The 13,934-nt window shown below is 28.3% G+C and overlaps 1 protein-coding gene across 1 annotated transcript; it reads right to left on the bottom strand.

The window, feature by feature from the left end:
• Positions 1-13,159: 13,159 nt before the first annotated feature.
• On the bottom strand, positions 13,160-13,789 carry LOC112501480. Its single transcript, XM_025105125.1, has one exon. The coding sequence runs from the start codon at positions 13,768-13,770 to the stop codon at positions 13,177-13,179; it is 594 nt and encodes a 197-aa protein (XP_024960893.1). The 5' UTR covers positions 13,771-13,789; the 3' UTR covers positions 13,160-13,176.
• Positions 13,790-13,934: the final 145 nt, after the last annotated feature.

Below are 13,934 nucleotides of genomic sequence, written 5' to 3'. Positions count from 1 at the left end.
AAAAAATTAGTATAAAAAGGAAAAAGACAACAAAAGGAAATAAAAAATAAAAAAATAACAAAAAGTAAAATGATTACCTAACTATAAGGGTGCCATTAGTATAAGATAGGGGTGCCATTAGCATTCCCCCTTAAATAATCACCAAACCTTTTCGTATAATTTATAATTAAGTGACTATTATCAAATCACGACATGTCACCTTTTATCAATCATTTTTCTTGTAATTATTTTGATTGTAATGTTTTGTCTTGTTATTATTATTTTTTAATATTTGGTATTCTAAAGTTTATATAATTTCAATGCTGCTAAATACATCAAATTTAGTTTCTTTACATTGTTTAAAATATAATATGCATAATTAAACAGAGTTGGGTTTCGGTGAGAATGCAAGTTATGGTGAGAAGAGTAAAAATGAATCTTCACATTTGAATCAATCGAGATGCCGTGAGATACACCAGATCAATTATTTTTTAAAAGCGCAATTCATGGGTATGCATTAAATTAAAAGTGATCAAAGGTGGAGATCTCTTCTTACGCTTCTCATATTAACTCCTAAATCTAATTAATTAACAGTTAAATTAAATATTTTTATTAAGTTATATAAATAGAATAATTGATAAAGGTTTAGAATAGCTCCAAAGGTACATCTTCCATTCTCACCTACTTGTATATTTCTCTCAACATCATGTACTCTTAATTTAATTCCTTTTTCTTTATTTAAAATAAATAAATTTTCTAATATTTCTTGTTAAATCATTGTGCTAAATTTAATTTATTTATTCTATTTATATCTATAATATTTAATTAATTTGGGTTTTTTATATTAGAAAACTCATAATTTTTAGAAAATACGACTACTTCAACATTTATAATAACTGTATAAGTCAATAATATTTAAATCATATTTTAATATTTATAATATTCATATTTTTATCCAACACGGAAGAATACTCCACCATTATTTTAATTTAACAATATTTTATCGTGAAAAAGAGGACGAATTGCATCAAAAAGCAACGTACTTTCAAAATTTTCATTTTGGTATTTAAGATGTAAAACTTTAAACATTTAAGTTTCCGGATAACCGGTTAAAGACTAACTTTATATTTAAAAAAAAAGACTAATTTAGATTAAAAAAATTCATGTCATTGATCACGTCAGCAAATAATACTGAGTTAGATACCACATCAGTATTATAGCTGGTTAAGGCTTCCGAACATCTTGTAGTAAGTTTTTTATGACATTTGAAAATAAAACATTGTAGTAGCTACTTTTTATGACACTATTTGGAACACAGAAGTTATAGAAACAAGTGACGTCATATAAAAAGATCTACTATAAAATAGTTAATACGACACTTTATTTTTAAAAAGTCCAGAAAAACTTGGTACAACATTCTATAAACTTATTACAAGACTTTTACAATTGAACATTTTATTGTTTGATCTTATAACTTAAGTTCTATAAAACGATATATTAAAATACTTACACGTTGTTGACGTCCTATAACACGTACGATATTATTGCAATGATTGTTTGAAGAAGTTGCAAGAACAAGAGCGCACACACACATATATAGGGGCCTAATCAAATGAGAACTGGTTAGTTTGTAGTAACCGTGAGATCCAATCTCAACCACAAATCAATAGATAAATTAGAATTTTTTTAATTTTGGTAATTTTTAATTAAAATTTTAATGCAAGAACATTTTAGGTATTTTCTCTCCTCTCTCCTCTCTCCGTCCCCGTCTTCCGGCCACCGTCATCCGGTAATACCACAGTGTGATACTCAAGCACATATAAGATGCATTGTGATACCACTGTGTTACATATCTGATCGACCGCACAAACGACCACAGTGTGATACCCAATCACATATAAGATGCATTGTGATACCACTGTGTTATCACCGGAGGACGGTGGCCAGAGGACGGAGAGAGAAGAGAGGAGATAGGAGAGAGAATACCTAAAATGCCCTTGCATTAAAATTTTAATTAAAAATTACCAAAATTATAAATTTTCTAATTTATCTATTGATTTGTGGTTGAGATTAAATCTCACAGTTATCACAAACTAATTATTTCTCATTTGATTAGGCCCCTATATATATATATATATATATATATGTGTGTGTGTGTGTGTGTGTGCGCGCTCTCTCTTGTTCTTGCAACTTCCTCAAACAATCATTGCAATAATATCGTACGTGTTACAGGACGTCAACAACGTTTAAGTATTTTAATATATCGTTTTATAGAACTTAAGTTATAAGATCAAACTAATTAGTTCTCATTTGATTAGACCCATATATATATATATATATATATATATATAATTTTTTTTTTTTGTCCACCTTAAAGTGTTTAAAATTGTTGGCTTGTCTTTAAAAATCATGATTGTAGGCAGCTACTTCTCCACTACATTCTTGTACTTGTTGGTTTCTGGATCTTACATATATTAATACATATTTACGGGTTAGTGTCCAAAAACCACGTTTTCGTGACATCATTTTAGAGTTTTGGATGCCCAACCTCCACAACAAAATATAACACTTTCACATAAAACCAAATGTTCACCTGCATTTTCTATAAAGGTCCGACCATGTAACGACTTCAAAACTTCTTCTTGAAGGAGACACAATCCTAAATATATGCATACATATATATATATATATATATATAGGGTTTGGTCTCGGTGAGAAGAAGAATTATAGTGAGAATCGTAAGAACAAATCTACATCCTTGAATCAATTCTAATTGAATGTCAACACTAATGATCAAAAGTGCAATTCATGGATGGACATAAGATCAAAAGTGATCAATGGTTTAGATCTTTTCTTACGCTTCTTACACGATCCTTCGCCTAGCTATATATAGATATAAACTATGTTTGTATAATAAAACAATCTTTTAAACACGTTTTTGTTAATTTAAAACCAAGTTCAGAAATGTAATTTAAATAAGTAATTAACATGAAGGAAATGAAAGGTTATTGAGAAAGATGCATAGATCATCAAAGTGGGTGAATGGGTAATGTGGAGGGAAAGCAAGCCAATGGTTTCGTTTTTAATTCAATTGGTGGTGCCTTTCATTTTTAATTCCTTTTAATGGTTTGTGTCTATATACAACATATTTATTTTTAATACTTAATATGTAAAGTTTTAAACATTTAAGTATTCGGTTGAAACATTGACCGGTTATCATGCTGATGTGGCGAATGATGTGGTATATAAATCAGTATTACTAATTGTTAGAAATGGTAACACATCTTTTTTACTTTTTATTCGATTTTAAATACAAATTAAAGGAACTAGAATTAGAAAAATACATGAGAGCCAGAAATATCATCACTTATATTTAGTTAAATACAATTTTTTATTCGTTACAAGAAACTTAAGGGTCGTTTACTGAACACTTATTTGGCAAGTATTTACTGGATAAATTTTCCCGTCGATGAACATGAGAAGAGTAAAAAATCTTACCGGGTAAGAGGGACGAGAATGATGGAGAGTTTTGCCCAGTAAGTGAGGATGACGATTCTTACACAGGTAAACGCTTATCCACTGAATTGTTGCATTCGATATGTTTTAATATACTAAAATCTTACGGATCAAAATAAAACATAGTGTTGATTCCTATCGGTAAGCGCTTACCTGGTAAGCAATTGGGTAAACGGCCTCTTAAACTACAAAAAATAACGTAAACCTAAGCAACTATTCATGTTTTTTTAGTTTTTGTTTGTTTAATTTGTCAGAAATAATATTTTTCCATATAATTTTAAAATTACATGATGATCATCGTAATTTACAAAAACGTCTCAATTTGATTTCAACTGTTTGACGACAGTTAAAAAATTCCATTCAATTTGAGACATTTTCGTTTTTTTATCGATTTTTCTCTTTTATCCAATCAAAATCAATTTTATGATTTTGGTTTATGTAGTTTTTTATTGAGTAAAAAAACAGAATTTTTAATAGTCGTTAGGGGGAGTTATGAAATATGGACGTTTTTGCATACCACGAGATCCACACTACAACAAAGACAATACTATGTAGGCCAAAAAACGTCATATTGAAAAGCGTTATAGTAAGTTTATAGAATGTTTTTAGACGTTTTAACAAAAAAATTACGAGGTTTTTTTAAAATAAATTGTCTTATTAGCTATTTTATTGAACACTTTGAGAAATGTCCTATAAACCAATCTTTTTATATGACACGTTTTCAAATAGTGTTGTATAAAATAGTTAATACGACATTTTATTTTAAAAACGTCTTGATAAATTTGTTAAAATGTGTAAAAGCATCATATAAACTTATTGTAACACTTTTAAATATGACGTTTTTTTATTTGGTCTTATAAACTTGTGTCCTACAAAGTATTCTTTTAGGACGCTTTTTCATTTTAAGGGTCCTATAAAATCAAGTTTGTTGTATTGTCACATTTTAATTTCAAAATTGTAGGATAAAAAGTGTTGTTTTTGATAAACCACAGGGACCATATTTGTAGTTTACTCTTTTGTTTAATATTAAGTGTGTTTATTGAAATAAAGTATATAAATAACAAGAATTTTGTGTTTCCATGTCGAATACAATTAAAACCCAAATTTTCTTATGATGGTGTTGGGTTTTTTAACTTTTCAAAATAAAATGATGTGAAAATTGTAATTAGTAATATATATAGGGTTGGTTTTATTTGAGACCAATATGTTTCGTGAGACCTATGGAACCATTTTTTTAAACTTGAAACTTCACCGCAAAACACTGTAAAGGTAAAAAAAAATCCGAATCTTCACAATAAAAACACTGTGAATATTACTCTTATAGTGTTTTGTTATGAAGTTTCAAATATAAAAAAGTGGTCTCACGTGTCTCATAAAAACCAAGCTGGTCTAACGTGATACCAAATATATATATATATATATATATATATATATATATATATATAGGGGCACGTTCAAATGAAAATCGTGCATTTCTAAGAAACCGTGTAAAAATTTCGACCAATAGAAAAATTTTCATTTTTTTCTAATTAAAATTAATGAATAAGGGTATTTCAGTCATTTATAATATTTTCTATTAAATAAATCTTAATTAAAGAAACGTAATAAAGGAAATTGTATAAATGGTAACATTTAAATATTTGATTATATTATAATATTAAAAATTGGAATTTCATATATTGTAATCTGTAAGAATCAGCAAACGAGTCTTGATGAAACAATAGAAGTGTATAATGAAATCATCAAATCGTAGATGAACAAAAAAACATTCAAAAATGAAACATGTTTCATGAACGTGAAACAGGTTTCATGAACGTGAAACTGGTTCATGTTGCAAATAAATTATGTGAACCGAAACATTTTCATGGTGAACYTGTTGCATTGATTGTGTAGTTGATCCATTTAGTTGGTGAARAGRAAAATGAAACCGGTGCATTTTGTATTTGRTGCGTCATGAACTAAGTGCATGATGAAACGAGGAAATGATTTTAATCTGCTACAGAATCTTGAAGATTGTAACCTGCTCCAGAATCTTGAAGATTGTAACCTGCTCCAGAATCTTGAAGATTGTAAGGCTTAAAGGAATGAATCCATCAAATCAGTGGTGAAATAAGAAAATTACTGTTAATGAAATAGGTTTCATGAAAGTGAAACTGGTTCATGGCGTTATTGAGCATGACTAGTGAAACGATTGCATAATGTATTTGGTTCGTCATGAAATAATTGCAAGGCTTAAAGGAATTAATGCATCAAACCAGGAACGAAAGGAAGAAAATAATTTTACATGAAAAAAGATTTCATGAAAGATCGAGTAGGATGTTACCAAATATTAAATTTTGTTTATCATTTATTCCCTTACTGTTGAAATAAAATAAATCTTTAATATATATATATATGTGTGTGTGTGTGTGTGTGAGAGGGTGAATTCATTTGTTAACACAATATATGATGTTAACTTTGTGAACCAATCTTATTCATTGATCTTTAAAATTTGTGGTTGAGATCATTCATGACATAAAATAAAAATAATTACACATATAGACAGGGTAACGTAAGTGAACAATGTATACAAGAGGTATTTTGGGGAAAAAATTAGTTGTCCATTGATGACAATGCTATGTTTTGTAACTGTCCATTAATGACAATGAGATGTTTTGTAACTGTCAATTAATAACAACGTAACTATCCGGGAAATCTCGTCATCGAATCGACCAACAACAAGATTCTCGACATCATATTCTTCTACAGCTTTTGTTGGTTAATGGTTCATGTGTGAACAAGTATTCGATAGTTATGGGGATTGTTCATGTGTGAACAAGAGTGTATATGGAAAAAACTCGTTTTTTTTTTTTGCAACATTCATGTTTTATTTTAGTAAACACATACACTATGTAGTCTCGTTCATAGATGAAATAAATGTGCAATGATACATGGTTCGCATATGAATAAACATCACTTATGAACAACGTTCATGTATTTACTTCTAAACACTATTCAATTTTTTTTAATAATTGGTAATTTTTACATATATACATACATACATACATATATAGGGTATATTTCAAATACAACTATGTTCATTTGTACAACCAATGTAACCCAATTAATTGAGATATTTATAGAAATGATGAGAGTTCATTTATTATGATTTGAATAATTATGGAAGATGAATAAGGTTCATTAATTATGATCAATATTTTATATTAAAAAACAATCAAAACTTCTATGAAATCACATATTCATCAAATTGAATGGACGGTTGAGATTGGTTTGTATTGGTTATACAAATGTAAAGAGTTGTATAATAACTCACCTCTACATACATATATATATATATATATAGAGAGAGAGAGAGAAAAAAAAAAGAGGACGTTTCAAATGAAACACAATCATATTTGTACAACCAATACAATTCAATTAATTAAGGTATTTATAGAAATTATGAAAGTTCATTTATTATTATTTGAATATTTATGAAAGATGACAATGGTTCATTAATTATTATCAATATTTTATATTAAGAAACAATTAAAACTTTTATAAAAAGAACATATTCATCAAATTAAGCAGACGATTGATATTGAGTTATATTAATTATATAAATATAAAAGGTTGCATAATAAATCAAATATTTCTCTCTTTATATACACACATATATATGATGTAAAATAAAAAATAATAATAATAAAGTTGCTTAAAAAGAAAGGAAATGACAACACACAATGGCGTCTTGTTTGACCCGTATCTTCAGGCAAATAAGTCGCCTCTTGGTTTTTTCTTTGCCAATCAAAGTAACAAATCTCACCCTTCAAAAATTAAAACATTGAAAAAAAAAAATATATATATATATATATATATATATATATTATATTTGACAAATTAGTTGTATACATATGTACATACTGTATAGATGAATAGTTATCAGGATATTTTTCAATTTTTTTAATTTTTACGGTTTTCCTGTGAACCTCACCCTGTATATAAAGAACAAATTATATACAAAGCCAATAAATATTATAAAAATTTATAAACTAGTTTTCATGTGCTATTACATAAAGGAAAACATGTGAAACAAACATGTTCATAAAATATCTTTTTTTTTTCATTTATGAAACGTTCAGTATTGGTTTGCATGTGGGAAAAACACGAAAATACGTTTATATATAAACACACTCAAATACACAAATCTAAAACATATTGAAACAATATGAATGATAACTTGAAATAAAACTCGTTGAACGGTTTAGATTGGTTTTCATGGACTTATAATATTTATTGGGTTTCTATTTAGTTATTGGTGCATGCGCACAAACACAAACATACACACGCACACCTGCAATTCAACGCAGAACTCGGTAATTTGTGATAACCGTGAAATCCAATTTCAACAACAAATTAAAATGGTAAATTTGAAATTTTAATTATTTTGGTAATTTTCACTTAAATCTTAATTAAAGGGCATTTTAGGTATTTTATAAATCTTATATCTCCTCTCTCCTTCAATATGAACATTTCATTGTGATACCCACTATATATACGTTGTGATGTATTAATTAGGACTATTCTCTCTATATATCCACTGATACCTATTGTATACACGTGATACCCTGAGATATACGATGTGATATCCAATGTATACAATTTGTGATACACAATGTACACACTGTGATACACACTGTATATAATTTGATTGTAATATTAATAATAGCTATCTATATCTATACTATATTATAAAACATTTGACAAAAACTCTTAAAAACCATTTTTATGTATGAAATATTGTATATTAATGCATATTACTTAAAATTCAATATTACAAATAGATTTTGCATAAGTACAACTTATTAAAACTTCATATTTGAATTCGTGTAACTAACTGCAGATAAACATAATCAAATAGAGAATAAACATCTCATTTTAAATAAAAAAATTAAAATATAATTAGAATAATCATTGAGTTCTAACAAAATACTTAATTATTATCTTTATAAAAAATTATATTATTAAACCAAAAAAATGAATTAAAGAAATACACAAAAAAGATAAATTATAAAGTCATTTTGGTACTAATATCAATATTTTTTTTTAGTTTTTTATAACATCGACCAAGATAAAAAATAAATAAAACGAAACATTAAAATTGAGATGTATCTCACTGTATTATGCGAGTACCTTTATAATAAAATATAAATTTTATTCTAATTTGGGTGGTGTTTGGGCTTTGTTAGGCTGTTCTGAGTCCAATAGCTCAATACTTGGACTGGGTTGTATGTTTCTGACCCAGTTTTTCAAGATGATTAATTTAAACTATCTTTACTACATTTTTTTTGTAAGGGTGTCCAGGCCAAAGCCCGACTAATTCCCTGCAAATTTGGAGGCTAAACATGGCCCCACTTAAATGTCGCCAACACTCCCCTCCCATGGCTCAAACTCGGGTTCATGACTATGCCATGTCCAAGCCTTTACCACTAGGCTGGAAGGTCTTTGACTATCTTTACTACATTAATGTGCATTTAGATCAAAAGTCTTAATTATAAGTTTCAAAGCATAAAATACTATCAATTTATGCAAGAGATTCAAAAATCTCTTAAGTACAAACTATTGTGCATAATGTACAAATGCTTAAAACATACCATTTGTTTTGTCAAAGTTTCAGATTTAAGTAAGTCATATTTACATGAAAAATGTATGTTTGGTCTTCATAAAATTGTTTGACACTTTGTTTGTTTCCTATTTTGAACCCAAATTCAAATTCAAAGTTCTTCTTTCTCTCGAAGTAAACTGAAATTTGAAACAACAATATCAGAAATTGTTTCAGATCCTGCATGTATTCCACCCCAACCCTTCAACTTTATATGGGTTTAGAAACTCAACATATGTGCAATTATTTTTATACACCATATTAGCCTTCAACTTTATATATTAGTTGACCTATAAAATAACCACATGTAGTCACGATTCAAAGCTAAACTAATATTTTAGAATTGTGATTCACTCGTGCTGCATCGCACATGTACACCACTAGTATTATTTATAGACACGCACTTATCTCATAGTCATAGATACAACAAATATAAATATACAAATTCTTATGTTATTTGTTGATCATTTTGTATACACTTTTTAATAAATATAAAGCATCTTAATTAGCATTTGAATGAACAAATACATAGAGTTTTAAATGGGATGACAAATGAGAGTCAAGCTTCAAGCTTTTGGAGTCATATTTAGGCTACGACGTTTTTTAAAACGTGACTTACAACAAGAATAATGCCTTACAAACACTATGTCTCGAGCCATGTAGTGCAACAAGTGGCTAGCTGGCTGCAACGCTGACCCTTTTTAAACAATGTAGACACAAAGCAATTTACGACTTATGGTTATTATAAATCATGTCAATATCACAAGTATCTGACACATGATCATATAACAAATAAAACAAAACAACATTTTAGATATTTAAATACGACAATAAGTTCTTGATCATGTATTATGACAATATCCGATGTATGTTTGGTTAAAATTGGTTTTGATTATGATATCATATGATCATTCATAATCAGTATACAAAACCAAGAAAAGAAAACCGTTTATTTATATGATCATAAATTACGTTCTTATTCGCATGTTTTAATACCATAATTTTATTATTGTTATTATTATTTTTTTAAAGACAGATTGTAGTTCTGTAAACTGTAATATTCATTTTGAAAACACATCTTTTAACAATGCTAGACCTTATTATAAAATGATTAATAAGAGACTCTCACCTTTAGGGATTGTTAGGCAGTTGCTGAATAGTATGATGCAGAATGATTAAAAGACTCTCAATGACATAGTGCGAAATGAAATAACATTGTTTGGTAATTATTTACAACGAAATTAGCGCGCTGAATGGTTAAGGGAGACCTATGATTCAAAATCATTCAGATGGTTTTAGAACCATTAAGAGACAAAAAAAAATTTGTCAAACAAGATTCACCTCTTAACGATTCAGAGACTGCCTCTTAATGGAATTATTAAGAGGTAAACAAACAACCCCTTAGTCACATACCCTATAAAAAGGGTATAAATAGAATTCACATTTTTTTATTAACTTGAAAAGCTATATCATGTCGAAACATTTATCATTAAGTCATCGATTGATGCCTCATGCCGACACAAAACTTCGTCACAAAGCCATTGTAAACATCAACCATATTTGAAGAAGACTGAACTAAACTTAAATGTTAAATTTAAAACTTATCGACAACATCCCTAAAATTAGAACCTAATTAACAACTAACTACACAACAACCACCAGCTCCACAAGACTATGACTATTGAATAAAAAGAAACCAACTTTAAATTGACTAGGAGGGTATTCGTGCAATGCAGCGAGATACATCTCGATTTTAAGGTTTTATTTTATTTTGTGTCCGTCGATGTTATAATACGATTTTATGTGGTTTTATGTGGTACCGAAAAAACGATAATGTATTTATTTTTTCAAATAAAATATAAATTTGAAGGTGTCATAAAATTTTGAAAAAAATATATATCGATTTTTATATCAAATTAAATATTTAAAAGTTCTTTTTTTTGTGTGTAATTTCTTTAATTCTATTTTTTATTATAATTTAATTTAGATTTAATAATGAAGTCATTTATTTTTAGTTTAATAATATAATCTATACTATATTATAAAATATTTGACAAAAACTCTTAAAAAAACAATTCTTTATTCATGAAGTATTGTTAATTAATGCATAATACTTAAAATTTAAGACTATGAGTAAATTGTGTGTAAGTACAACTTATTAAAGCTCTATTTTTAAATTTGTATAACTAACTACATATAAACATAATCAAATACATGACAAACATCTTATTTTAAATATAAAAAATCTAAAATATAATTAGAATAATTATTGAGTTCTAACTGAAACATTATTTTTATAAAAATAATATTGTTAATTAAAAAAAATGAGAACTTTTAAATAGTTAATTTGATATTAATATCAATATATTTTTTCAAATTTTTTATGATATCTTCAAATTTAATTTTATTCAAAATGTAAAATATTATCTTTCTCAAAACCACATAAACCATCAACATAGACAAAATAAAATGAAACAATAAAGATGTTTTTTGATGCATTCCACGAGTACTCTTCTAGTTCTTTTATAAAGATAATATTTAGTATTTTGAACTCAATAATTATTCTAAATATATTTTAGATTTTTTATATTTAAAATGAGATAGTTATCCAGAATTTGATTATGTTTATCTGTAGTTAGTTACACAAATTCAAACATAGAGCTTTAATAAGTTGTACATACGGACAATTTACTTGTAATCTTGAACTTTAAGTAATATGCATCAATAAACATTACATAAAGCTTTAAAAGTTGTTTTTAAGAGATTGAACCAAATGTTTTATAATATAGTATAGATAATTAACTTAAATTTCTAGAATACCAAAAAAAAAAAAGGAAAAGATGGGTGTTCATAAAAGAAAATGTATGTCCGGACTAGCGACATCGAAAGAGAGCCAATAGATTAATAGCAAAAGCATCGAAGCAGTCCCTCGAATCTCAGTATCTAAAAGTTTGTTATATGAATACTGAAATTGCATAAAATTGTCAGTTATGAATTTAAAGATGATGTTTGATGTAGATTTAGACTAGAAATGACCAGGAAAAATGTATTCCATAAAAAGATAAACAAACGAAGATGCTCGAGATAAGATAATACAAAAATGAGGAATCAATTAATAAATTTTCAATTTTCAAAATAAAATAAAAAGAAATCAAATATTTAAAATAAAAAAAAATGCATTTCCCTCCACGCCACGAAATGTTGATTTGAAAATGAGTCAAATTTACTAATTGTTAAATGGATTTAAAACAAGTTACTAAGTATTTGGGATCATGTGAGATCAATATGTTTTTGTAAGATCTGTGAGACCACTTCTTTATATTTGAAGCTTCACAACAAATCATTTGTGTTACTTTGTTTTTGCTGTGAAGGTTCGGATTTTTTTTATATTCATAGCGTTTTGTTGTGAAGTTTCATGTGTAGAAGGAAAACTATTTTTCTTACAGTAACGAACGATTTGTTAACTTTAAATGACGTTGACTATATCACCGACAACACCAATTCTCGGCCACCTGCTCCATGTTCTTTTGCCGTTCAATTCAGAGGTTTAATTCAAGTCCTCTCATGACTATTGAAGCATCTGTCTGATTGTTAATCTCGGAGTCACATAAAATGATGGGTTGTTTATCAAACGCTTATTGGCAAAATCACTACTTTCGTTACTTTATCAGATAACATTATTGGTTGTCAGTAAGAGTCTTTTAACCAGTAAGTTTTACCGGATAAGAGTTTTCTCCCTATACAGGTAAGATTCTATATCCTCTTAACAGGAAAGATTCTACATTCTCTCACCGGAAAATATTATAGGTTTATGTTATGTTTATCTAGAAAATAAGTGACCTGATAAACATTTACCCGATAAATATTTGATAAATAACCTGTAACAGTTGAGATAAGGGAGATATATATATATATATATATATATATATATATATATTAATTTTGATATTTTTATATAAATGATAACCAGTTTAAAATTGAGAAACATAACCAGTTATTTAATAACATAAACATAAAAAAGATAGATCATTAAATTCTTCTCATGCCTTGCCATGGCGTACAAACGACAGAATCGCCGTCTTCACTTTCTTAACCCTATAACCTTTCCTAAGTCCACCGCCAAAGCAGAGCGTCGACGTCGGAGAACCATCACCACCACCATGTTCACCGTAATCTTCCTCCAACCCAAACTTCACCGCCGACCTCCTCCGCCTGACCTCCGCCTTCCTCTTCGGAGTTGACTGTGACGAATGCAGATGCGACGATGAGGAGGAAGAAGAGGAGGATGAGATAGAACAAGATGAAAACGACGACGGTGCCAGCGCCGCCCTGGTTTTCCGGGAAGAACCGAGAAAAACGGTCCGAAGAAAACCGGATCTTTTCGATGAATGTTTATTCAATTGGTGGTTTTGGAAGGAAGGGGGAGGAGTGAGAGGAGGAAGAGATGATTCAGTGAGTGCGTGCTTAGGGGTACCTGGGTGGGACTCCCACATGAACGGCACAGATCCTGCTGATGCATCTCCATAATACAATACTCTAAATGATGGCTCATGATGATCAACTCCATTGTTGGTACCTTCTTGCTGCAGTTGGATTCTCAGTGCTTTAGATGTCGTACCTTTGGCTTTATGCATTGTACCTTTGAAATGCTACAAATAAAATGGAGTAGATTTAAAGAGAAATCAAAGCTAGCTTTGCTTCGTGGTTATATGCATTCATGAATATATATATATCTATACTATATTATAATGCATTTGGCTAAAACTCTTAAAAACTCTTAAACTCTTAAACTCTTAAA

Source organism: Cynara cardunculus (assembly GCF_001531365.2).
Source record: "Cynara cardunculus var. scolymus isolate 2C chromosome LG 1, CcrdV1, whole genome shotgun sequence".
Lineage (NCBI taxonomy): Eukaryota > Viridiplantae > Streptophyta > Magnoliopsida > Asterales > Asteraceae > Cynara > Cynara cardunculus.
This window is presented reverse-complemented; position numbering and strand designations above follow the sequence as displayed.

What these genes read in the sequence shown, in the direction of transcription:
- LOC112501480 (XM_025105125.1), bottom strand. Translation starts at nt 13,770, where the DNA reads ATGCATAAAGCCAAAGGTACGACATCTAAAGCACTGAGAATCCAACTG.